General features: G+C 39.4%; 2 protein-coding genes across 4 annotated transcripts in view; both read left to right on the forward strand.

Moving 5' to 3' along the window:
* The first annotated feature begins 36 nt into the window (after nucleotides 1-36).
* slc26a6.2 (solute carrier family 26 member 6, tandem duplicate 2) lies at nucleotides 37-23057 on the forward strand. Its single transcript, XM_026153793.2, has 20 exons — nucleotides 37-278; nucleotides 462-591; nucleotides 1963-2102; nucleotides 2272-2382; nucleotides 3470-3645; nucleotides 4174-4338; nucleotides 4476-4628; nucleotides 5825-5907; nucleotides 6060-6207; nucleotides 6291-6404; nucleotides 7598-7675; nucleotides 8314-8409; nucleotides 11705-11811; nucleotides 12198-12267; nucleotides 13523-13615; nucleotides 16025-16147; nucleotides 16298-16444; nucleotides 16676-16730; nucleotides 19212-19348; nucleotides 22410-23057. Exons 2-20 carry the CDS (start codon nucleotides 464-466, stop codon nucleotides 22431-22433), a joined length of 2148 nt encoding a protein of 715 aa, XP_026009578.1. The 5' UTR covers nucleotides 37-278; nucleotides 462-463; the 3' UTR covers nucleotides 22434-23057.
* A 2283-nt stretch (nucleotides 23058-25340) lies between these two features.
* The window catches only part of mgll (monoglyceride lipase), a 45752-nt gene continuing 43422 nt past the window's right edge, over nucleotides 25341-27670 (forward strand). For 2 of the 3 annotated variants that reach the window (XM_080294897.1, XM_026153338.2), the window contains exon 1: nucleotides 27201-27575. In XM_080294897.1, the coding sequence (XP_080151023.1) occupies nucleotides 27337-27575 (239 nt within the window). In that variant the 5' untranslated portion in view covers nucleotides 27201-27336. Of the gene's footprint in view, nucleotides 25484-27200; nucleotides 27576-27670 lie in introns of those variants that run through there. The other variant, XM_026153339.2, reaches the window with a different exon arrangement.

Consider the following 27670-nt stretch of genomic DNA (forward strand, 5'->3'; position numbering starts at 1 on the left):
GTGCTGTGTCAAATCTAGAGTTGTCTTCAAGGTCTCAAAGCAATCAGATCACAAGACAGACAGCAACTATCCTCAGGCAAGTTGGGGAGAGAGGAGCTCAGGAGCTCTCTTGGCTTTCAGAATAAAACTTTGCCTTTATCTCTTTGCTACAAAAAAAAAAGAATATAGGAATACTTAGAAATACCGTCACTACTTGCAGCCACTTGGATCTGATGCAGAAGATTTCATTTGATGCCTGTGCACCATTGTCCACAAGAAGGATTTATTTATCCCAATAGGTATGTACAACTTTATTACTAGCTTTTGATACAGCTGCAGACATAACAAGGTAGTTACTGACAAATGTTTAAAGATTTTCAAAAACACATTATTTTTCCCCCACAATAATTATATTTTATCATGATAATTTTTCAACAATGTCTAAAGTACTGGCAAAGATAAGAAGCATTTTTGTACTTCAGCCATGGCAGAGAGAAGGCGAATGAGTTACAGCGTCCACAGGGAGGTCCTGGATGAAGAAGCAATGGATGAGATGGGACAAAAGTCTGTATCAAAAACATCTCTGCGTGAGAAGGTCAAAAAGTCAGTAAGGTAAAGCACTTTACAGTATATTTAATCAACTGTATATCTCATCCCATTCACAAATGACATTAACCTCCTAGGACCTGGTGTCCACATATGTGGACATCACATTTTGGGTTATTTTGACTAAAATACTCAATTTTGGTCTACATGGGCCTGATATCCACTTACGAGGACATTATACTGCGTCTGTTCTATCAAACTTTTAAACAAATATCCTCATACGTGGCTCTTATTTTTCTTAAAAACAAAAACAAGGTTTAAAAAAATCTGGTAATTCTTTGTTTTTTCATTCATCGGGCCCCAATCAGCCCAAATATCAAAGAGAAATTAAAAATGCATGTCGTGAAAGAGTTCAGGTCTCAGGAGGTTAATACTATAAACAATAAGCGTTCTACTGATGAATGATATCAGCAGACATACTCCAGTTTTACAGTTGATCATAGAAACGATGAGATCAATGAACTGAACAAAAAAAAAGTATATAGACGAGTAACATCAGCATCACCACAGGTATTATGCCAAAAAAATTTATTTCTAAAGACCACAAGCTGGCTGTACACATGCATATATCTGCTGTAAAGTCTTTAACTTCATGTGGCTGTCAGACTGTGTAGAAAGGGCGATGGCTCACTTTTGGGACCAGCCTCAAGTGGCTATCCTAGGAACTGCAATTATAGATTGAATTCATAGCTCTTGATCACATAAACCAAATCAAACTCAAAGAAAAGTGTTAAGTCTTGCTCTATCTAATTATTGCATGCAAAAGCCATATTGAGGTATGAGTCTCACTTCACACTTTTGTTAAAGCGTCTGCACTGGTCTACACTTAGGTTAAGATATTTTAAAGTTTTAAAAAAAAGTTTAAAAAAAGTTAAAAATCTTGATTCTTATGGCCTTAAGAGTTAAAGCTCCCCCACATCAGTCTATTCCACTCCTATTCTCCAAACCGGATCCTTAGGTCAGCAGATAGAGGTCTTCTGGTGATTCGACGTACCCGTCTGAAAACTAAGGGGGATTGCAAACCTTTGCGACAAAATTGTGGAACAGCTTATATCGCTCTATTCTCACCCTTGACTCTGTGGCATACAACATCTGAAAACACATCTTTTCAGACAGGCACTTGGGTAATGTCTCTGTGTTTTGTGTGGTTTTACTTGATTTAGGTGTGCTCATTTTGAATGCCTCTGTAAAGCACGTAGTGGCTGGTTTTCGTCTTACTTATTAACTTTTTCAGTAGTTCAGTAAAAAAGCTGGAGACATCAGAAGTGGTTTGGCATCAACTTCATGATTAATAAAAAAGCTTATCCCTGAAGTATTTTCTTTTAAATATCACTTTCTGCATCTATTTTTACCCTCTGCTGACACAAAACACATCAGGTGTTCTGGCCACCAGATGAAGAGCTGCCTGCTGGGTACTGTTCCTATTTTGTCATGGCTTCCCCGTTACCCCATCAGAGAAAATGCCTTGGGTGACCTGATTTCTGGGATAAGTGTGGGCATCATGCAGCTGCCACAGGGTGAGATGAAAGTTCAAGAGATAGTAGGAGAGCTAGATATAGATATAATGTTCTAATTTGTTTATCATAAACTGCGGTCAAAAATGTTTCTTCTCCATTGTTGAAATAATGAAATGTTTCTTTATTTATTATAAAAAGTGTAGAAAATCCTCTGTTCCTATCACTGCAGGTATGGCCTATGCCTTGCTGGCATCTGTTCCTCCAGTATTTGGCTTGTACTCATCCTTCTACCCAGTCCTTATCTACTTCATCTTTGGCACATCCAAACACATCTCAGTGGGTATGTAATAGTTTATGGTTGCGTGTTCTATTACAGCTTGGTATTAAACTAGTAATAATGTGGCAACAGATAGTTACTACTATTAATTACAAATTAACATACAAGTAAATATCTTGCCTCAATAGTGGTTATATATGATTAATATTACCTTGAAATGTGTGTATCACAACAGAAAGTGATGGCAATAATACTTATTCATACTTATACAAACGTATGTCTATGAGAGAAAAAGATGAAGAGTAATAGTACTTTGGTATATTAATAATTAAAATATTAATGATGACCTGATATCAATAAAATGGTAACCTTTACACCTTTGAATTTTCATATGCTGACATTAGTAGCAAAGTTGACGAGATGGTGACCCCAAATTAAAAAGGTGATATTAGGTGATTTCTTTTATATTTAACAAATAAAAAGGTGAAATTAATTCCATCGTAAATCCCCAGCATTCTTTAGTGTTTAAAGGTTTAACACTACTCAGCATTATTTTTAATGTTGTGTGATAATTACCTGGAAACGTGTGACAACTACGTTCAACAACCACTATGAAGAGTGCCGTAGTTTTACAAGTTTATTATGTCGGCCAGCTTTAAGGCCAGAAAATGTCTGATTTATATATTTTAAAGTCTAAAGGTTTGCTTACATGCGCATTTGTAGACATATTAGAAAATATTCAGTAAGACGTTCTTGTAGAGACACATCAACACTTGTCTAAAATAAAAGTTTTTGTAATTATATAATATTTGTATATAATATTTATTTCCTAAATCACTAGATGACATTAAAAGATACTTGGAAAAGTTGCCTTTTAAACTGGCTAATCAAAAAGGAAACAACTTGGAAGCGAAGTAACATTAATCAGAACGAATGGAGACTTTATACCCTAGTGATATGATTCCCTCAGAGCAAAGTCCAAATGACTTCATGTTTGTGAAGGACCCATCAGTTTCCAGGCTGAAATAAATCAGTAAAATAAAAAAAAAATCTGTAATAATAAAATTATTAATCAGTGGAATAACATGTTGCTCCACTATGTTTTCATAACGCCGCCTAATAGAAATCATTTTCTATCTCTGTTTTTTAGGAACATATGCAGTGATGAGCGTGATGATAGGAGGAGTGACTGAGCGACTGGCCCCAGACTCAAAGTTTATGACATGGGACAATGTGACCAACACCAGTATAATTGACACAGTTGCCCGTGATGACGAAAGGGTCCGAGTGGCTGCAGCTGTCACATTTGTATCTGGGTTATTTCAAGTAAATATTTGAAATCACTCAAAATTTCCACCCTGCATTCGTAAATTTTGGAGCCATAAATGGGCACTTGTCTCACTGAGTTTGGACGTTTCTTTTGAACAAATGGAAATATCTTGTCACCATCAACAGGCAGCTGCTGCTCAAACATTAGTGAATAAAGTAAAATGCTGTGCAAATGCTAATAAGCTTACATAGCTCTTTGAGGCCCATCTGCCTGACAGCAAATGCTTTTAGACTTCAGTTTCAATACGTTATTGATTACTTCAAAAGAATGAAAAGAAGCTTCTCGCTGCATGAGCCTGCAGGGACTCTGGGAACTTCAGCCTGGAAACTGATGATGTTTTTGAGTCCAACGGCTAAAAGGGTCAATTTAATCTATTTCATTAATTTTAAACACTATCTTTTTGCATTTCTAATAATTTGCACAGCTCCTGTGTCGTGAATGTGAAATGCAAATGAGTGATCTGAGCATTCACTTTTGCAGCTACTGCATGTTAATCTCTGCTGATTCATGTGATGTGTGTGTAGATTCTACTCGGTCTGGTCCAGTTTGGTTTTGTGGTAACCTACTTGTCTGAGCCACTGGTCCGAGGTTATACCACAGGAGCTGCTATCCATGTCATCGTGTCTCAGCTCAAATACACCTTTGGCGTTAACCCTGTGAGACATAATGGACCTTTATCCCTGATATATGTAAGAATTACATTAACTTAACCATTTAGTGCTCTTGCTGGCAATTTTATGTACGTTTTTTTTGAATGTTTTGTATTTTAGATCTATTCAATTATTCACCTATTTTAGCAGTCATTTTCTTGCTCCTGTCTTCCTAGACTGTATTGGAGATATGCTATCTCCTCCCGCAGTCAAACATCGGCACTCTTGTGACCAGTGTTATTACCATACTCGGCCTTATCGCTGCTAAGGAGCTCAATGCATTTTTGGGCAAGAAAATACCCGTTCCTATACCCGTGGAGCTGATTGCTGTAAGTATGCAAGAATACAAACAGTACTGTGCAAAAGTCTTGAGTCACACTTTATATCTTTCTATATTACTTCCAATGAGCCAAACATGTCTTCAACAATAGTTCTCTAGTCTTTCTCAAGGTCAAGGTTTTTTGTTAGTTTTTTTTAAACACTGGCTGTTTTTTCTCTCATTTTCAATCTGGTCTTTGTACCCGACCATTTCACAGAATTGTGTTTTGTTTGTTAACCCATTTAACACCAACCTATGAATCATTGGCCAGTGGTGCACCTATTTGGTACCCTGAGGTACCCCTAAGCAAGGTACCTTCCCTGCCCACTGCTTCACTGAGTGAATGGGTTAAATGCAGAGAGGAATTTCCCCATGGGGATCAATAAAGTATATATGTTATTTATATGGTTGGCTCAACAACAACAAAAATGCATTTTCAATATGTGTCACATACACAAATGTCAGCAAAGAGCTGACAGATGCATCTGACCTCTACTGCTCACTGAAGCCTCATCATTAACAGTCTCAGTGGAAGAGTGGCTGTCAAGAAGCCGATTTATACAAGAACTGGACTAAAAGTCAGCAACTGCAGGTCTTATGAATTAGTAATCCAAATTTGAAAATTCTGTTGTCAAGATGACAACAGCGTCTACAGTCCAGCTGTAAAACACGGGGTGGCTCTCTCATGGTTTGGGGCAGCATTTCAGCCAGTGGTGTTGGTGGTCATAAATAAATTTATGACCACAGAAAAGTACCATCAGAGTTTGATGCACCATGCAATACCACCTGGAAAGCATCTGATTGACAACAACTTCATTTTTCAGCATGGCAATGATTGCAAACACACTCCCAATGTGGGAAAAGCATACATACAAGAGAACAATATCCCAGACCTCGATATTATTGAAGCAGTGTAGCATCATTTTGACTCGAAAGGAATAAAAGGCAGAAACATCCAAAGAAGCCTGGAGAACTATTCCTCAAAACTACTTGAAAATTTCAAAAAAATGAAAATGAATATTAAAATAGCGACCCTCAAGTTTGTAAGAATTGTACTGATTAGATTTTTGTTTGCACCTTACAATAAATCGCTACACTTAATTCTTATTTTCCAAGTAAAATATACAGAAACTGAGTATTGTTCAAGACTTTGTACTGCACCATACAGAATGTGTACCCTGAAAATCACTATTATTTTATTTCCAGATCGTTATAGCTACAGTTATCTCATGGCAATTTTACCTGCAGCAGGAATATGGAGTGGATGTAGTGGGAGTTATTCCCTCAGGGTGAGAAACAAACACACACACACACACACACACACACACACACACACACACACACACACACACACACACACACACACACCTGTCACTTGAAAAGTGACAGTCACTATGAAAAGTAAAGCTTTTCTTCACTCTTGTCTCTTCCTGTATATCAGTCTCCAGCCACCTGTTTTCCCAGACACCTCTGTCTTTGGTCAAGTGATCGGTGATGGCTTTGCTCTGTCTGTGGTTGGCTACGGCATTGCCATCTCTCTGGGACGAATCTTTGCCCTAAAATATGGATACAAGGTTGACAGCAACCAGGTAGGATGATTATAGGTGGACACAAACATGAAGCGATACTTTAGTACACCGACTGTAAATAAAAAGTGTGTTTCATGTTTTAGGAACTAGTTGCTCTGGGTCTGAGTAACTCCATTGGAGGAATTTTTCAGTGTTTTACTGTCAGCTGCTCCATGTCTCGCACTATGGTTCAGGAAAGTGCAGGGGGCAAAACTCAGGTCAGTAGAGACTTCAAAAAACTTTCTCTTGTTTTCTCACCTATCATTCCTAGTATCCATGTTAAAGAATACACCCTAACCAGCAAGCACCAAAAGAGGTTTAAAGCTGGGATATGGAACCTGTTTTTGGTGTGTTTGAAATTAAAAAACAACCCCAGGATAATTATCCAGCATCTTGCAACTCAATTGATCTAAAAAAAACACTCTTGCACCTCCTTTTGGTTCAATGTTCACCTTTTAGAAAATCTAGGCCATGACAGGAGTCTTGTTTACAAACCAAATCAATGAGCAGTATAAAACAGTATGAAAAATGTATAACAGGGAAAAATGTTGTTGTAGATGACTCTCATCTGAAGAAGCCAATATTAGGAGCTCAAATCCCATGTGACGTCAGATGCACTGACTTACTTTTGGTGGATTCTACATGTAGCTCTAAGTGAGAAAAAACAATTTGAAATGATCTTTTAGACAGTTTAATATCTTTTCTAGAGATCAAAATCTCTTACTTGGGAGACCTTTGCCCCACATAAATCAACCCAGAACCAACTATTTTAGCTCCACACATTATACCACAAACTCTGTAATGTATGAATCTGATATTTTGCCCTAAACAAACCACAAAATATCATGAAACTCTGTTCCCTTGCCATAGCCTTCAACTGATTTAGTAAATCCAATAAAGATAGAACGGTTTTCTTTATTTGTCTTCTGTAACATTTCCCATCTTTGTTCTGCTATCTTTGATATTTGAACGCTAATGACGTTTAATGCTTTGCCATATTTAAGCTCTAAAGGGATGCTTCATGAGATCATTGAAAGCATAAACATTCTCATCCCTGCACTTCACTCTGCCTCTAGCGAAAAACAAAGATCACAAAGGTTAAATGCAATGAACCACACATCATAATTAACGTTACTCTGATACAGTGCATGATTAAAAAACACTTAGGGAATTGATTTTTTTTCACATCATCAAACTCCACCTACACAAGTACAAATTTACTGAAAGGCTAAACTGATTTAGTCTGACAACACCATTAATCAGCCATGGGCTATCGAGGAGAGGAGAGGGTTCAATCGATGTGAGTTCGCTTTATAATCATATTCAAACTAATGATCCTGACATCAAGCAACTGTTTCGCCGATCTCACTGCCATTCACTGTGTGCATATTTCCCTGCCTCTTCGCTCCAGGTTGCTGGAGCTCTGTCAGCAGTAGTGATCCTTTTTATCACATTGTGGATTGGATCACTCTTTGAAGATCTGCCCAAGGTAGATGTGTGTGCGTGTGTGTGTGTGTTCCTGTCTAACTATCCTTGTGAGGACCGAAATCTGCATTCTACTATACTTGTGAGAACCAACAGTCACTTGTAAGGACACACTCACCGGTCCTCACAAGTTTGAAGGCCTTTTTGAGGCTCAAAATGTGGTTTTAGTGTCAGGGTTATAATTAGGTTATGGTTAGGTTTAGGGTAAGGGTTAGGCATTCATTTTTAATGGTTAGGGTAAGGGGCTAGGGAAACCATTATGTCAATGAAGGTCCTCACTAAGATAGCTGAACGGGGTTTTGTGTGTGTGTGTGTGTGTGTGTGTGTGTGTGTGTGTGTGTGTGTGTGTGTGTGTGTGTGTGTGTGTGTGTGCGCGCGCGCAATCATAAGCATACGCAATCTCTTAGCCTTAGGTAAAAAACAACAGCTGAGGTTATGTTGTCAAAATGCACAAACAGGTATTTCTTCTGCCTCAGGCTAAAGTTATCAGCTACTTTTAGAAAATAGTTTTTTTAAGCCCAAACATGGACTGAGCATGATGTAATAACTGCTATTAAACAGTACTTCAGTGAGAGGCTAATGAAACTCGTTTCGACTGTTTCGAGAAACGTTTCCACTTAAACCGTTTCCCTGATTTTGCAGGCGGTCTTGGCTGCCATCATCCATGTCAACCTCCATAGCATGATGAAGCAGTTCTTGGACATCCCTGCTTTGTGGAAAACCAACAGAGTGGATATGGTGAGTGCACTAAAAAGGCCACAAGGAAGTGGTTAATGCAGCAAAGGTATTTTACTGTGTTAACATAGCATATCTTGTACTGCATATACTGCATATCTTCCTTACCTGCTGACTTTTAGATTAAGTACTATCCTGCTTCACAGTGCCATTTTATAGAAATGATTTGGAATACAAACTACCTGGATGAGCAACTCCATATAAGAAATAATCCTGGCTTCATATGTTTCAACTAATTTCCTTGGAATTAGCTAAAACAAAAAAAAAAACAAAAAAAAGTGTTAAGCAAATAATGCCCATAAAATTAATGACAGTTTTCTGCCAACATGTGTACATGTACAACATGTGACCTGCTAATAACAATCATATGTTTGCTTCCTCACAATAGTCCCCCATTCGCTGTGGAACGTTTATGTACAGTGGGGCAAAAAAGTATTTAGTCAGCCACCGATTGTGCAAGTTCCCCCACTTAAAATGATGACAGAGGTCAGTAATTTGCACCAGAGGTACAATTCAACTGTGAGAGACAGAATGTGAAAAAAAAATCCATGAATTCACATGGTAGGATTTGTAAAGAATTTATTCGTAAATCAGGGTGGAAAATAAGTATTTGGTCACCTCAAACAAGGAAAATCTCTGGCTCTCACAGACCTGTAACGTCTTCTGCAAGAAGCTTTTCTGTTCCCCCACTCGTTACCTGTATGAATGGCACCTGTTTGAACTCATCATCTGTATAAAAGACACCTGTCCACAGCCTCAAACAGTCAGACTCCAAACTCCGCCATAGCCAAGACCAAAGAGCTTTCGAAGGACACCAGGAAAAGTATTGTAGACCTGCACCAGACTGGGAAGAGTGAATCTACAATAGGCAAGCAGCTTGGTGTGAAAAAATCAACTGTGGGAGCAATCATCAGAAAATGGAAGACATACAAGACCACTGATAATCTCCCTCGATCTGGGGCTCCACGCAAGATCTCATCCCGTGGGGTCAAAATGATCATGAGAACGGTGAGCAAAGATCCCAGAACCACACGGGGGGGACCTGGTGAATGACCTGCAGAGAGCTGGGACCAAAGTAACAAAGGTCACCATCAGTAACACACTACAACGGCAGGGAATCAAATCCCGCAGTGCCAGACGTGTTCCGCTGCTGAAGCCAGTGCATGTCCAGGCCCATCTGAAGTTTGCCAGAGAGCACATGGATGATACAGCAGAGGATTGGGAGAATGTCATGTGGTCAGATGAAACCAAAGTAGAACTTTTTGGTATAAACTCAACTCGTCGTGTTTGGAGGAAGAAGAATACTGAGTTGCATCCCAAGAACACCATACCTACTGTGAAGCATGGGGGTGGAAACATCATGCTATGGGGCTGTTTTTCTGCCAAGGGGACAGGACGACTGATCCATGTTAAGGACAGAATGAATGGGGCCATGTATTGTGAGATTTTGAGCCAAAACCTCCTTCCATCAGTGAGAACTTTGAAGATGAAACGAGGCTGGGTCTTCCAACATGACAATGATCCAAAACACACCGCCCGGGCAACAAAGGAGTGGCTCCGTAAGAAGCATTTGAAAGTCCTGGAGTGGCCTAGCCAGTCTCCAGACCTCAACCCCATAGAAAATCTGTGGCGGGAGTTGAAAGTCCGTGTTGCTCGGCGACAGCCCCAAAACATCACTGCTCTCGAGAAGATCTGCATGGAGGAATGGGCCAAAATACCAGCTACTGTGTGTGCAAACCTGGTAAAGACCTATAGTAGACGTTTGACCTCTGTTATTGACAACAAAGGTTATGTTACAAAGTATTGAGTTGTATTTTTGTTATTGACCAAATACTTATTTTCCACCCTGATTTACGAATAAATTCTTTACAAATCCTACCATGTGGATTCATGGATTTTTTTTTCCACATTCTGTCTCTCACAGTTGAAGTGTACCTCTGGTGCAAATTACTGACCTCTGTCATCATTTTAGGTGGGGGAACTTGCACAATCGGTGGCTGACTAAATACTTTTTTGCCCCACTGTAGGTCTTTGCAAGTATGCAGGCAGACAGGCTTGTGTGAAATAAAAACCAACAGCGCAGAGCCCAGTGGCATTGACACAGGTAGAATGGCCAATGATAGAAAAGTGGACTTGAACAAGAAAGATAGCGACATTTCACCACAGGGAGGAAAATGCAGAAAAAACTTCAATGACTTTTTATTTCAAATTACAATGTAATTATATTTACAAATACTGTATATTGTATGTATGTGTTATGCAATACTATATAAGTATAATCTACTAATACTTAAAGGTAGGCACGCTAGAATGAGATGGTACCAAGTCAGGTTATTACAGGATATAGAAAAATAATTATACTATAAGTAAATTAAAGTACAGTGTAAGTAATTTTTAAAATTGTGCAATTTCATTGTAAATTTGCAGAAATACTAATTATATTTCCCCATCTCACATCCAACCAATGCTGTGATGGTGATGTGTGTGATAGAGTTTCTTTTATTCCACTGGCCCTTTACTTTACCAATATAAATGTCACAGTGACTGTTCTCCCTTACCAATTTACTAGAAAAAATAATAACTGTCAAAATTTTCAGACCTATGTCACCTCATAATGATAGAGACAAGTCTTAATTTTTTTCCTACAATCCCTGTTCAAACATAACTTTTAAAAGGACTGTAAAGGAAAGAAGTGTCTCCTTTACTGTGAAATACTCAAGATTTAGAGGTTTAGCCTCTTCATAATATGATCCGGGTCCTCCAAAGTAATGTGCACGTACAGTGTAAAATGGGGAAGTATTGTTGTTTTTCAGTAAAATTATCAAGAAATTAAACAGTACCTAAAATTAATTATGCAGTACCATGATTAATTGTAGTATAAATAATTTCAAATACTTATACAAAGTACTAGAAGTAATCATTTTTATTTATTTAATTACATTTATTATTTAAATATAATTTTAAAAAATACAATAAATATAATTTTTTAATAATCGGTCATTTAATTTCAAATAAAATTGAAACATTGAAATTTCATTTAACTTTAAGCGAATGACGTCTTTGGTCTGGGGCCATATTATAAAGTGTTTCTGGCAATGTTGCCCTCTTTTTTTCATGCTATCAAATCTATTCTGGGCTTCACAGGTAGGGGGCGTTAAAGAGACCGAGACTAACGTCTTTCAAATATAATAGAGGCAGGGAAACAATGTACAGTATGCGACAAATGAGGCCCTTTTTTTTTTATTACAGCAGAACACAGGCGTAAGCTATTCCTTATGCTCTTTGTTTCTCTTTGCAGCTGGTCTGGGTGGCCACCTTCATCCTCACCTTGCTGTTAAACCCTGACATAGGACTGGCTGCATCCATTGGTTTCTCCTTGCTTACTGTCATCTTCAGGACACAGCTGTAGGCACACTTTGCGTTGGGTTATATATATATTCACAATTAATTATGTTTTTTCACAACCATGTGGTCTGTCCTGACCCATGTGTTCATGTCAGCATGTCAGCACAACTTCACTACAAGTACGCAAACAAGACATGTGCACCAAAAGAAAACAATAGCTGCTTTTTTTGTTACTGGTTTGGTCCTCCGCTTGCCAAACAGCCATACACAGCACTATCTTATACACTTCCCTCTGTAAACATGGCCTGCATGTATATATATATATATATAGGGAAGTGTCCAGTTGAACATTGAAACTCACTACAATTCAAACTGATTAATGGCCTATTAATGGATTAAAGCATTAGAAATGATTAATTAAGGTTTTCTGTGTGTGACTATTTCAGACCTAAATATTCCATACTAGGGCAGGTCCCTGAAACTGACATTTACAAGCCACTGGACGAATACCATCAGGTACAGAACTGCTTTTTTTTTTTTTTGCTTTTTAAATCAACTGAAAATGGAATGGAAAATGAGCACTGGTACAGAAATGAACAGCATGTTTTTAGTGTAGTTACTCTTATATCATACTGATACTATATAAAATGTCTTCTTTTATTATTATTTCAAAATTTCAGTTTAGCAAGTCCCAGCAGTCGGCCATGAAATACGTTTTCTAATCACATTACATCTCTGTACTTTAAATAGTGTTGTATTATCAAGTTTTAAATATAATTTTTCAAAAGTGAATTACTTAATAAGTGTTGTTTTTATTCTGTCAGAATTTTACTTGGTTTGGTCATTGATGAGGAAAGCATGGATATGTAACAGATGAAATAATGATGAAACAATGAACTTTTTTCTCACAACATTTTAGTTTTTGTAGTTCCACAAAGACAGTTTAACAAAAACTACAAATTCCTCATTGGCTGGGATGTAAATTTAAGATGCTTCCTGTTTTTTAGTTAATTAATTACCATTACCATTGGTAGCTTATGCCCAGTGGATGGTGATCAGGGGTGGAGGCCCAGTTTACAATGAGGTATGCTGCAGTTATAGGGGCATCACAAACAGCCTTCCTAGGAAGCTCTACGCCGGGGTACTGGAGACAAGATTTCATCCATTAGTCGAACCTTGGATGCAGGACATTTGGTACTCATACAATAATAGTGAAAGGTTGGCCTGAATTACCACGAACAAATCAGACCATTTCCTGGTGGAGCTGGACTCCATTCACGATAGAGGGTAGAACATCCAACGGTGTTGGATGCTGTACCAGTCTGTTTTGGTTAAGCGGACTATTTAAAACAAGCTACATTCACACCTTCACCTATGGCGACAACCTCTGGGTAGTGACCAAAAGAATGAGATCACTGATCCAAGCCATGGAAATTAGCTTTCTTAGACATGGAAATGAGGTTTTGCGACATTTAGGGGAATTTCTTAACTAAAATGAGCCAGTTGAGATGGTTTAGGCATCTGACCAGGATGCCTTCAGGACATATGGTAAAGTGAGGTGTTTTAGGCAAGCTTCAGGACCCAGAACACACTGGAGAGAATTCACTGGCATGGATGGATGGATGGATGGATAGATTGATATTAGATAAATTGCTATGAAATTATGAACAAAAATCCATATATCTGATTGGTCAGGTGTAACTTTTACTTCATACTAAAGCCATAATGGAATGTTTTGATTGATTAGCCTGTTTAATCCATTCGATTTTAGGTGAGGCAAGTGCCAGGGATTTTGATCTTCCGTTCCTCTGCCACCCTCTACTTTGCCAATGCTGAGATGTACCAGGAAACCTTGAACTCAAAGGTGAGAACACAGATATCCTAAATCAAAGCTTCAAACCAAATCTTAATGCTAAAAAAAGATTTTTTTACAAAGTGACAAAAAAATGTCTTTTAAAAACATCATCACTCTTAAATTCTCACAAAGTGCACAAATTAACTTATGTGGGTGCATTCACCCCCACCAAGACCATAAAGCCAAAAACAAAACACAGTATCAGTTTACAAAGCACAGCATGACATACTAAAAGCTCAGATTTACATGAATACACAGAAACAGCACACCACAGCTACACACACACGGAGAAAAAGAAGCAGCCAAACACATCATGTCGCCGTTTCCGTGCAATTAACTCCTCTTTTAAAAACATGATTTCTGACACACTAATAGCCAACCAGACTTGTCACCAATTCACACATCACAACTGTGACAGACATTGTTCGCAATGTCATTCTCTTCTCTCATTTTTTTCCCCGCTCAGCTTTTGTTTAAAACACCCCATCCCACTCGCTCCTACGCTTTCTTCCTGCCCCTCCTCTTCTGTCACGCCGCTTTGGGGTCAGTGGGAAGACAGACAGAGGGAAGTTGGAAATAGGATGACAAAAGATGCGGAGAGGGAAGGCACAGACACTGAATAAGAGAAGGAGATAATGGAAATGTTTCATTCATTAAAATGTCAGCATGTCAAAGTCAAAGGGTTGCTTTCATGCACAAATAAGCTCTTGCTGAGCAGTCTGGCAGAGGCTGCAGGTTTGTTTGCAAGGTGAGACAGACTCAGGTGCTTTTGTGACACCAGTTCTGACGCGTTCTCGAGAAATGTACGATTACTCCCTGCGTGTCCTCACCGGCACTAACGAAGCTCATGAGCCATGCTGTTACAGGATTGTTACTGCTCCAACTAGTGATGTCATTCAGCACAAAGTTCCACACAGAAAAGCCCCAGCAATCAAGCCCAGGACCTTGTTGCTGTAGGCTAACAGTCCTAACCACTGGACACTACACTGCCAACAACGGGAAAGAAATAGCCAAAGTATGTCCTTATATACTTTTTACTCACTTTTACTCTTGATGTTAGAACTATAATTAGGGCCAGGCTTGTAACATGAATGTTACAATTGACTGTAAAAATAAGTCATATATAGCAAATACCAAGCCTCATAAAAATGCAGTGCATGACACTAAGGTACACACTAAGTTACATTCTTTGCCATGCATTCGAATTACAATTTGCTAGAAATATAAAGGATCATAATTTAAATGAAAAATAAAGTTGGATCAGGCATGCCCAATTTTGTCTTTTTCTCCACAACAAGTTCTTTTTTTTTTTTTTTGCCTGTCCCGTTTGGCTCCTCAGGCGTCAGAATTGTTGTCTGAAGGCCAACAAAGATACCCAACAGATTTACTTTATTAGGTGGATCATCACGGCCTTGCCATATTGGTCCATTTGATCGACCTTTGTTGTTGTTATTTATTTTGTTTTATTTTATTTTCAGTTGTTACATATGGGACAGACATGGCTGGGGGATAGAAAAGGGAGAAAGAAAGATGAAGGAAAAGAAAAACAGAGGGGAAGAGGGACACTGAGAAAGGGCACTCAAAAAGAAAAAAAAACCTCCCAGACCACCTGTTGAGAGAAAAACAGACAAAACAAGCAAAAATAAAGAGAGCAACATAATAAACACAACACCATCGCATTAATCTAGCTAAGTGTAAATAACAGTAAATACTAAATATTGAAAGTAGTTGTGCAGCACGCAGGACCGACGGCGCACCATGTGCTTTGTGGTAGCAGCCAAGAAAGGTGTTGTTTGTGTGTGTGAACAGTGAACACCTGTGTGCACACTTGTGTGGATGAGCGCGCTTCTTTTAGTCAAAGAACTTGACTTACAACAAGTAAGTCAAGTAAAAGAAAGAAATCCATTACCATTCCTAATAATCAGTCATTGTATTGTAACAGTGATTCCTTTCATTCAAGCTGCTGTCCACCACACCTTGCTTGGTTGTTTGTTGTGGTTAGATTATGTTGGTGCTAAACAGAAACTGGACTGACTGAACTGGCCAAACTGGCTGAGAATCCCTGCACAAAAGTTTAAGCACCCAACATAATGCATCACCTAAAGGTGAATGGTAATTTGTCTCTTCTTGTGTTAGCCCTGTGACACGCTGACTCACTTTCTAGGGTGTACCCCGTCTCTGATAACTGGAGACAAATGACTGGATGATTCCAAAGTCATATGAAGTAAAAGATTTTTGTGTAGCATGTTCTCCTAGTCCTGTCTTTTCTGGGAAATGTTAGTTTCCCATTATTAAAACACCAACCAAACACTTTAAGTTTACAGCTTAACAAAAGGTTTTAGTTTTTTTTTTATCAGACAGGGTAACTAGCAGTGGTATTAAGTAACTGATCTGACTGTTCTTTGTTTTGTTTTGTAGTCTGGCTTTGACATTACAAAGCTCCTGTCAGCAAAGAAAAAACTGGAAGCCAAAAAGCAGAGACACGAGAAAAAAGAAGCCAAGAGAGTCAAAAAAGAGCTCAAGAAGAATGGGGTGGACGTGGTAAGGACAAACTAAGAGATGACAGATTTAGAGGACTTTATTTCACATTCGAATGCAAGAGCTTTCTTCCACAAATACCTGTTTCAGCATTCCAGACCCTATAGCTTCGATTGTGGTCGTCTTAAATGTCACTGATTAATATCTACCCAGAACAGGGAGCTAAACATGGAGGAGCAGAACCATGTGTCTGTCATTGAAGTAGATGCTGAGCGGGACCCCTCACTCCCAAGAGCCATTGTTCTCGACCTTGGCCCTGTCAACTTCCTGGACACCGTGGGGGTCAAGACACTACGAAGTGTAAGGACAGATCAGTCACATTTACATGCATATATACAAAAAGAGCAAAATGTAACATCTTTTTCAAATGCTTAAAAAAACTGAAGACAACTGCAAACTGCAAAAATCAATCCCTCTGTCCCTTTTGTTATAATTTAGCTCTCAGGTGGTAAATTTCTATGAATCGAATCATGAGAATAATGAGATCATTCGCAGTTTGTCCCTCACTCTGTGCTTTTTTGTGTGTTTCAGATTCGGAGAGACTACGGAGAAATTGGAGTGGAGGTGTTTCTTGCTGGTTGCCAAAGTAAGTCCAGTTACTTTCAACACTCTCACTGGAAATAAATGCAATACACTTTATTATGACTTTATAAGGATTTGGTAGATATAATTTTCTTTGTGCAGTTTTCTAAGAACCCATTTGTCTTTTTGCCTTGTAGTGATCTAAAAACACCTTCTGAAAACCATTAAGGTGGAACAGAAATACTCCCAAATAATATTACTTTTTACTCTTACTCTTCTTATGTCTTTTTACTTTTACACATGCAGTCCTGATCTACTCGGCCACATGCAATCTGAAGCGTTCAATGACAGTAGATGTATGTAATTAGCCCTATTCATGGCAAGCTAACACATATTTTTAAAATGACATCTGGTCTAACTAATGTGTTTTAAAGCCTTTACTCTCAGCTTTTATTTTTTGACATAATAGCCTCCTAATTTAGGCCTTACTTGAAGTATGTGGACAAAACACATTTCTCTGGAACCCGGCTGTGTGGAGGTGGGGGATCTTATTTCACAGGATCAGCGCCTGCACTTAGTACAGGCTCGGGACTTAGCAGTTAGACAAAACCAAAAAGGACACAAGACAAAAACAGAAAGTGTTAAAGTGAACTTTGAACTTTAGAAAACAACTAAGGAAAAGCAAGGAAAAGAATTACACAGGACAGGAAGCAAAGGGCAAATGGCTGGATGGCTCTAAGGACCAAAACAAATTCTGTTTTTCCTCGCTTTTTCTAGAACGTTTCAGTTTAACTGAGAAAGAAATGACATGGAAGTGTTTGTATGACAGCCTTAATAAGAGCTGTTTGAGTTCTTGGAAATACCAAGGAAAGGCGCTTCGTTTATTACTTCCTCTAGCAGATGACACATTGCTCCATCCTCTATGAAAGGGAAGAAATGATTTCATTTCATAATTCACAGCAATAACAATCCAGCCATTCATAAAAACAATTAACTAACCTGATTAAGTGGCATAGATCATGTAAATGTAGGTTTACCACCCAATGGTGAATTTATATAAACTCTCCAAATTAAGATAATGGGCTATATTACCTGATAAAATTACATTTAAAATGTATTTAAAAGCTTGCATTTGTAATGTCCATTTCTGTATTTCCAGAATTTGGGATGATCATGAACATAATGAGAAATAGGGTGGCTGTAATTTATTAAGCAGAGCGTTGGTGATTCAATCCCTGGCTGCTCCACTCTTCATCCCAAATATCCTCGGGCAAGATAATCCCAAGTTGCTCTTCAATGCATCTATTGGAGTATGAATGTGTGTGAAAGTTAGATGGAAAACACTTAAGCATAAAAAAAACCCTAGTGTAACTGGGTGAATGAGTATAAAGTGCTTTGAGCGCTAAAGTTCTGCAGAATGACGCTGTATAAGAACCAGTCCATATATGTCTGAGCCTTTGTGATAAAAGGTGAACACAGAGAATTTTACTTCAGATATAGAAATCCTAGACAAAGAGGATAATAGATCACATCTAGCAGAACTAAAAAAGAAAAGAAAAAAGAAGAAGATTTATTTCATTTTGTGGGGTATATTTTCCTGTTTCTTTCAAATTAAAGGCCTCATAATTGCAAAATTACTGATGTGATGAGGAAAGACAAGTCTGACTGTGAAACTGCATGCTTATTGACTAATGACTCCTGACTGACAGGTCGTAAGCCCATGAGGTTTCTTACCACAGACATTCGTCTGTCCTGAAACATGCTAGCCTATGACCAAGATTTAATGTAACCACGATTTTATTTTTGATTCGCTGTGATCCAAAAAGTGCGACTAAGCCCACAAACTCGACAGGAAATTGTTCCCAAAGGTTCCATCAGAAAGCCATTTTTCCATTGACCTCTATACGACCAGTCTTTTTACGACAACAGCTATCGCCATCTGGTGGGCTTCAGACAGAATGCAGCTTTTAGGCGCTTCCACAGTGACTTCGTTTTTCTGACCTGGAAGCTACCACCATGTTTGATCCTGTCTATGATTCGAATGTTTCCTATGAAAACAATGAACAAATGCAAGAATTAAAAATAGTAGAGTATATTACATTTTAAATACAGCAAGTCCCATGAGGAATACAGTCTCAGTCACTGAAAGACGGACAAAGTATACATGAACACGCATAAATAAAGAAAGGAAGACACAAGCAGGAAGGCGCGGAAGGAGGGGGGTAGTGAACTCTAGGAAAGAGCACAATGAAAGCCAAAGAAAATTGTGGAGCTCATAACAAGTTTATTGTTAGTTAATATTTACACAGGTAGGAATTTTATACAAGAGCAGCCCTTCCTGTTTCTCTGTTCTCTCCTTTTCACATTTAAGACCTTGTTTCTTTTTCTGCTCTCCATGCTCCACTCTGTGCCTCCATCTCTTGTTTCTATTCTATTGCTTTTCTTCCTACACCGACATGCTCAATTACCCATTTCATCTTCCTCCAGCTTTCTTCGCACGTCTCTTTTTGTGTCTTCATCTCTGCCTCTCTCTGTGTCTGTCTAGGCGGTGTGGTGGATAACCTGCAGACCGCAGGTTTCTTTAATGACAAAGTAACAAAGTCTTGTCTCTTCACCACCGTCCACGACGCCGTTCTGTACTGTCAGTCTGCCATAGCACAGAGCCAAAGCATGGAATATAAGGTATGAGCACTCAAGCATGCACATCATGGCACATGATGGAGGATGTCAAAATGCACTTTGATGTTATATAAAGTGATGAAGAATGCAAAGAATCAATCCTTTGCACTTAAACCTCCAAAGCAGGAAACTTTCTTTGATATTTATTTGTTGCAAGTCATTAAGCTGCACAGCATTGTTGCTTTCTCAAACACCCAACCTCTAATTTGATGTTTGTGGGTGGCTAAATTTGCAGGAAGCTGGTGTTACTATGTTTCTTCCTATGAGTTATATGGGCATACTCTCAAATCTGTCCATTAAATAAGAAGTTGAAGGAGCCGGAAGGTGCTTATTATAGCGTGCTTTGAACAGTGGGAGCGGTTATATCTATGTTTGCATGCTTTGTTTTCTTGTAATGTTTAACTTTAAAGACTTTGTTTCCATCTTGCTGTAATCACCATGTGGAAAATGTGAAGCCACATTCCTGATTACCTTACTTCATTGCTAATTATATTAGGGGAGTGATTGAGTTCACTTGCAGTCAGTGGTGTGGAAATTATTCATTAAGCTAATCTTTATAGACAATAATTAAAATGTTTTTTCGGGATTGGTTCATTGATCCTTAATATGTCCAAGTAGTGTGACCTGCACCTCAAATTGACTGCACAACCTGAGGCAGATGGGTGTTGGAAAAACAAGGCAAACATTTTCTTTATTTTGAAATTTTTTGAGTATCTACATGTATTTTTATGTGGTTTAACTCAAAGTTCAATTTAAAACACCAGAATTTTTCACCTCATGTATACATTTAAGTATCAGAAATGCTTCACACACCCACCACACACCATCAGTCTCTGTCTGAAGGCAAATTATATTCTGCCTACACTAGGCCAGTGTGTGTGCACGCACGCGTGTGCATACGTGTGTGTACGTCTGTGAGCTAATCTCATTTATTCACCTGTGCTTCCATGCATGTCCGCAAATTGTTCGGCGTGTATGCTTTTGTTTCTGCCTGGTCTGCCTCGGTATTTAATTGTTTACGTGTCTTAATGTTTCTGTTCCTGTAGAAAGACAAAGGAACAAAGACTATTCAGGGTGTAAAATACAATTAACAGAAGCAAAGCCCTTTCACAGAAGAAGTGGGAAGCTCACACAAAAACGCTCACATATAGCTGTCTAATTTTCCACTGCTATTAGCTTAACCTAGCATTGTGAATTATATTGATGGGCTGATGAATGCTAACATCAGCAGCTTTCCCTAATGTTGTTCCTTATTGTGATCCTAACTGGGATAGCTGATCAAGTACACACAAACATGCTGTTTTGTGTTTGCTTTTTGTGATGTAAAAGTCGACCGTTGGTCTCACACACACAAAAAGCAAACACAAAACAAAATCACACATAGTCATGTGCATGCAGAATTCCCTTTGAATCCACATAAACAGCCTATACTATATACTGATACCAGTATGGATCCATACTGTGGGTTTACGTGCAGATGAGAGGTTTTTGGAAGGTGATAATATAGGAAGCATCTCCCACACTACATGGACAAATGCACATAACAAACTGCTTTGCCATGAAAACCTGTGTAAAGAGGCTCCCTGTGCACGACTTGGTGCTGGTGTTAATGCCAGAGGAGGCTTCGAGATCTGCAGTTATTGAGTCAGAAGAGTGTTGGAGACTTTTACTCACTATGTGATTCAGCACTCTGTATTTAGTATTTAGTATTTAGTATTTATTTATTTATTGTCATTGTCAAGAACAATGAAATTGCGTTTGGGGCTTCCATACAACCCAAAAAAAAAGAAGAAAATAATAAATACCCCTTAAAACCCAAGTGTACATATTTAACCCAGTGTGACTCCAATGCAATAAGACAATCCTTAGCAATAATGTTCGTAGAAATTCAGACAAAGACCTGAGAAACATGACAAAATACAACAATGCAACCCATTCAATATTATTGTACTGTGAGATATGATATCAGATATGATAGTTATCTATTTAAGAAAGAGGGGGGGGGGGGGGGGGGGGGGGGGGAAGAGAATAAAGATATGATGCACCAATACAGACCAGTTCATTGCTATTAAGAAGTTGGATATGGTTATTGTCCGTGAGAGGGGGGCAGAGAGTTCAGGAGCCTCACAGCCTGTGGATACAGGCTGTTGGCCAGTCTGGATGTTCTGGCCTGTATAGACCTGTACCTTCTCCCTGAGGGCAGCAGATGGAAAAGGTGGCGCGCAGGGTGATGTTGGTCCCGCAGGATACTGTGCACCCTCCTCAGACAGCGAGTGGGGAAGATATTACTGATCTCTGGCAGACTTGTTCCAATAATTCTGCCAGCTTCTTTCACCACCCGCTGGAGTGCTTGCTGATCGGCCTTGGTGCAGCTGGGGAACCACACTAGAAATCCATACGTCAGAACGCTGCTGATGGCACAGTTGTAGAAGTTCAACATCAGAGATCTGGGAATGTGTGCGCTCCGCAGTCTCCTCAGGTAGTAGAGGCGCTGTTGGGCCTTCCGTACAACTGAGGTGATATGGTTGCCCCAGGACAGGTCCTCGGTCACAGTTACCCCCAAGAATTTAAAACTGCTCACCCTCTCCACCGCCTCACTGCCAATGAAGAGAGGCAGATGGTTGTTATGACCCCTCTTCCGGAAATCTACAATCTCTGCTACCCTGTCGTATAAGTTTACATTGTCTGCCACTTTGTGGCTGGGTTGTTGTGACAGCTAAATGCTTCCCCTTTTCGACAACAACACCACTTACAGCCGGTCATTGAATATCTAGACCCATGTCTTGCAACAGTGGCAAACTGTTACAGCACTATGTGCAATTTCAGTAGGAGCTTTAGGAGAACCCAGTCTTTCACAAATGTTTGTGACAGACTGCATGGCTAGGGTTTGGCAATGGGACTAAAAACACCTGAATTCAAAAAGGGATAACATGGTGAATCTCCAGTTCACTTAATTTGAAATCTATCATGTTACTCTCTCTAAGGTAAACTTTAACTGAAAAAATTAATATAACAATATTGTGGAGCTTCTTCTATATTTGATCACTCCTGTTTTATTTCACAGGAGACTGCTGCAACACATTTTTGAGTCCACGGAGGAAACAATATGATATTATAAAGAAGTGACAGACACTCTGTCTGTTGGAGGAGTTATCCATGGAGCTTCAGAACTGAATCTACCTTCTGTCTCAAACACAGACATTTACACACAGTACAACAAACACAGTACACATCATGTGTATGCATATGCACAGCTATCTGTTATATGTGTACGATTATATGGCTATAAGAGTTTGTATGTAATAGAAGTCACTGTAATAAGCTTCACTTTTCTGATCAATATTATATGCAATTTTTTTAAACCTTTAAGTGCATTAGATTAATTTAATTTCACATTATCTGTAAAAGTATACTATCCTTCCAGTATGTGTGCATCCATATAGGTAATGGTCTGCATATTATATGGTGCTCTGTGTATAGACGTATAGACTCTAATCAATCAATCAGTCAATCAAATAATATGTATAGATTGTTTTTCTCCAGTGTAATTTTTAGACGAACCTTGCGTGTGTTTTTTAGTTTTGTTTGTGTTGTGTTAGTGTTTTGTTTAGTTTTTTACTGTTAATCATTACATAAATGCTTGCCATGATAGATTATTTATGAAGGCAGTGTTCTTGCTCTTACATGGAAAAATAAATATTATTTTAAGATACTTTTTGTCTGTCGCTTTTGTTTGTTTCCCTTCTGAACAGAGGCAGTATTAATTACATTTTTTTTCTCCAAGGAAGACGTTTCATTCTGTGTCACAACAACAGGAAATCTCTCGACGCTTTTGAAACAGTCTGGGCAGATGACGCAGTTGTGGATGTAGGATATTCTGTTCTCTCTGAACTGGGACTGGCTGCCTGATGGCTGCTTAAATATAAACAGACACCATTCATCATATTTTGACTCTTTAACGTTAGGCATGGTCAAAAGAAAGGCATGTGACTGAATAGATTCCAGCTGTCTTCACTCTTAGATCTGCCTATGTCTGCTGTTGGTCACGGGTGTGCATACATGTCTGCACGAAGTGAGTGAAGAATAAAAACATTTATATCCAGTGTTTCACCCAAAAAAGATGTGCCTCTGCTGTTAAGCAAAACCGGGTATAATGAGTCATTGTTTATTGCAATAGGAAAACAGTGAATCATATTTAGCTGTAACAAAACAGTCCATTTTCCCATAAAGGTTTCCATTAAAATGCCCTTTTTGTTCTTTGGCATAAAAACAAACCTCCTATTTTCTGTGTGTTTACTTTCAGAGTTCAAAAAACATACAGCCTGTACATATTAAATAAGTAACAGCATGGTTCTGCTCTAACACTTAGAGCATGTTTTGGTTAGCAGCCATGTAAAAAACAGCAATGATTTGAAGTCCTCTCGGGTTAAAGATTTGCACCATGACATTTCTACATAACTGTAACAAGGTAAGAAGTTAAACCACTAGAAGTCAGGTTTGATATCGTCAGATGTATATATGCTGGGTGAGGATGAATCTTGGCCTAAACCAACTACTATTACCATGTGGGTGGTGATAAGTTCTGAAACCAGGATCTTTTTCCAACATTAAATCTGCACTAATCCGTATTTTAAATAAATAAGAGCTGCCATGATTGTGTGCAGTGTTACAGTGGTCACTATAAATGTCAGCCCCACAGAGAGGTGGTTAGAAACACAAGTGATTGTTAATATTACTCTTTGTCAACAGAATATGCAAACACCTACTTAAAGTGTCCAAGCAGAACTTTCTGGTAATATTCTGTTTTGTTTCTTTCATATTCTTCCTTACCTTTAATGAGTAAAAGGAATTTGTGACACATTCACTACTGCAAATTAAAAGGGTAGCCCAAATATAAACTCAGGGGACATTTCATTAGGTGATGTGATCAGTGTGGATAAAATCTTTTAGCGACATTTCCAGTAACTTGCTGAATATTTGCCATGAAGAATTATGGCATACCTAAATAAAGTTGCCCTTAAGCATGTGCTTCATTAATGGAATGCCAGTGTTTATCCTAAAGAGAGACTGGACCGAGATTATTTTTTTTAATCTTTGCCCATCTACTTCAGCTTATGTATATTTTTTTTTATATATATATGTGTGTGTATTTAAGATTGTGTACATTGTTCACATCACCTCCACAAAAATGTAAACTGTAGAGCGTGTGGTTGGAAGAACTGTATTGTTTGTAATTCAGGTCTTAATGTGAAATATATGAAAATTTTGCATGAAACATATGAAACAGGGCTGTATATATGACATAGTGATTGTAGTACTATTATAGTACTAGCCAGTACAGTTGACTATACTAAAGAATCGGGTATGTGACAGAAATCGTGCAGTTGTTATTTTTCCACCATTGCAGGTCTGTGAGTTACCCATGGCTAGTACTGTCATTTTCAGATGTAAGCACAATATGTCTTCTTCCTGTATTGTATGATTTTCATCATTTTCTGTACGTATCTGTACTTTTCTCAAGCAAGGTAGGCGGAAGCAAGTATACTCTGCTTCTCGTAAAAGCACGGCCTTGCAATGGCTTTGTTTGAGAACATGTTCATCTACATTCTACAAATTTATTTTAGCTCACAAAGTAATGCAGAGACTATATATACCATGCCAAGAAGAAACATTCCATACCGAGAAGTATTTTAACCTAACCCTAGAGCTGTAACATGGGGCTGTTTTGGAGGACAAGCACAACCAACTTGTTTTGTGGTGTCAAATGGAGCAGGCGCTCCATTGCAAAGAATGCATGGGGGATGCCCATGGTACTATTAATAAGTAAATATTAATGGGTCTGGTATGTTCCAATGTGAGCCATGTGGGCTGAGTTGTTTTTTTTAAGTGTGTGCTAAATGAGGCTAAATAGAAAGGGCGCATCCCCGCGTCTGGGGAAAAAGTGTGTGTGAGTATCGGCTCTCTGTGCGTATGTATGAGAGAGAGAGAGGGCGTGTGTGAATACTTTAGGTTCTCCCTCAAACGCCGCCGATTGCATTCTTCTCTTGACGGGCGGCGAGAGGAGAACGTCGAAGCGAGAGGCAAGGAGAGCAAGAGAGAGATTAAGGCTGAAACTTCTCTGCAGACGCTCCTGAACAGGTCAGCTCCTGAACGCTGAACACTGAACGCTTCATATTCTTAGAATATTCTTTTAATACTTCTGCATATGGGGAATTACAGTGCGGGGCAATACGGGACCCTTCTACTGTTTTTCTCCAGCATCGACACAATATTATTGCTTTAACCAGTGAAACTTGTTTTGTGGTGGGTTCATGCGCATCCAATAACATTTCAGGCTTTCATTCATCATTTCATCATAAATGTGAGTGGTACTGTTGCAGCGCACAGATCCACTGCCGGGCACTGGTATCGATACGCTGCGCATAGCAGAGGAATCGATGAATTAAAAGCTAGTAGGTATCAGAGATGCGTGCAGGAACCAATCATTTGCTCTCCTTACTGGTGGCACGCAATTGATGTCCCGTCGTCGCGCATCTCAGTTATTTTACGTATTTATTGGCGCACGGAGACGGGAATGTTTGATTGCAGCACAAAATGAAAAAAAAAGAAGGGGGGGGGGGGGGGGGTTGTACACACATGTCGCCAATGTGTTCCAGTAATGATAAGTCCGCACGAACGGAAGCTTATTTCCGCCTGTGTGCGACACATGAATACTGTTACTCACTGACTTATTTGCCCTCTTATGATCCTGTCAAAAGAGGGCACGAGCCACGTTTCCCCGCATAGAAACGGGTACGAAAACAGACACGGAGCGCATTGCTGAGGGAAAACTATCAATCACAATCCATTCTCTTACACCCGAATATGGATGTCCGGACATCACTGGCTACTGGTATTGAACCTAAATTAACAATGGAAATGTTGAGCGGAAGTAGATATAGAGTTTACTCACATTGTAGCTAAGTATTTCTTTCATTTAATTAAATCTATAAATAAATAAAAGGTTGGGTTACAGTTTACCAAAACTGAAAGGGACGACGCGATATCTCAGAAAACTGCTTCACACCAGAGCTATTTTTATATCAGGTGATTTGCCAAGTGTTACACACGCCGCCCTCTTCGTTGTAAACCACCAATACTATGCAGACTGACACAGTGTATTCAGATAGACCTAGAAAAAAAAGCCTCAATGATGCAAGACATGAAGGAAAAGAGAGAAGGAGGAAGGGGTGTTGTGTAGAAGAAAGAAGTAGGATACAATAAGATTTGTAGAGCAGTAGAAAAGGTAGAATAACTGGAAAGGCATATCCCTCTTTTTTGAATTTTTTTTTTTCCTGCGGCATTTACAGCATAACTAATCCAGTTTATACAGTTTAGAACTACGGAAAATCTTCTTCTTCCGGCTGCTCCCTTTAGGGGTCGCCACAGCGAATCACCTGCCTGTATCTCATCCCATCACCAGCATCCTCCTCTGTCACACTAACCCTCTCCCTCCTTCACTACATCCACCAGTCTCCTCGGTGGTCTTCCTCTCTTCTTCTTCCTTACATGGCACCTCCATCTTCGACACTTGTTGTCCAGCATATCCACCATCCCTCCTCCGGACGTGCCAAAACCACCCCAGCCTTGCCTCTCCAACTTTGCCTGATAATTTATAGCCTGTGGAAACTAAACAAGTAAACATTCATTTATATTTCATCAGAGCTTTCCCGCGCTTTTTGTCATCTCGTTTTCGTGCACGACAGTGTAGTAACGCAGTTCGGTGACATCGCAGGCGCAGTGTAGGTGTCTAAACTCAATTAGAGAGAGAAGGGTTAAAGAAAGAGAGAGCACGTGGAGAGGGAGAGCGAGAGAGAGCCCATATGGTCTCGTGACGTAACGCCGGACGCTCGAGCCTCTGCTTGTGTGTGTTTATGTGTGTGCGTGTGTGCGCGCGCTCTGCTTAGAATCCAGAACGGCACCCTAATAATACAACAACAACAAAAACAACAATGAACGCCGTGACCGCCGCGTCCTGCCTGCTCGTCGCCGGCTTCAGCTGCTACCTCTACGGCAGCGACGTGTTGTCATCGCTGCTCCGTGTCTCTGTTACAGACTCCTCCATGCCCGAGCCGGGAGCTGCTCCGCGGCGAAGTCCGCAGGGAGTCCCCTACTCTGACCTGCCGCACATCGTCAACGCAGACGGATTGCACCTGTTCTGCCGCTACTGGGAACCCACCGGTCAGCCAAGGTCAGTGAAACGGCAACTAAATGTGTGGCTGCGTTCCCTCTCTGTGTGTCCCTTTGTTAGCCCATAATCTGTTGGTCTGCAGAGGAGTGTGCGGC

The sequence above is a fragment of the Astatotilapia calliptera genome, chromosome 20 (genome assembly GCF_964374335.1).
Source record: "Astatotilapia calliptera chromosome 20, fAstCal68.1, whole genome shotgun sequence".
Classification (NCBI taxonomy): Eukaryota; Metazoa; Chordata; class Actinopteri; order Cichliformes; family Cichlidae; genus Astatotilapia; species Astatotilapia calliptera.

Bases quoted from the DNA above. Each gene is read 5' to 3' on its own strand.
- slc26a6.2 (XM_026153793.2), top strand. From the start codon at position 464: ATGGCAGAGAGAAGGCGAATGAGTTACAGCGTCCACAGGGAGGTCCTG. The intron at 7,676-8,313 runs GTAGATGTGTGT...CTGATTTTGCAG, and splicing joins TCTTTGAAGATCTGCCCAAG to GCGGTCTTGGCTGCCATCAT. The intron at 8,410-11,704 runs GTGAGTGCACTA...TTCTCTTTGCAG, and splicing joins AAACCAACAGAGTGGATATG to CTGGTCTGGGTGGCCACCTT.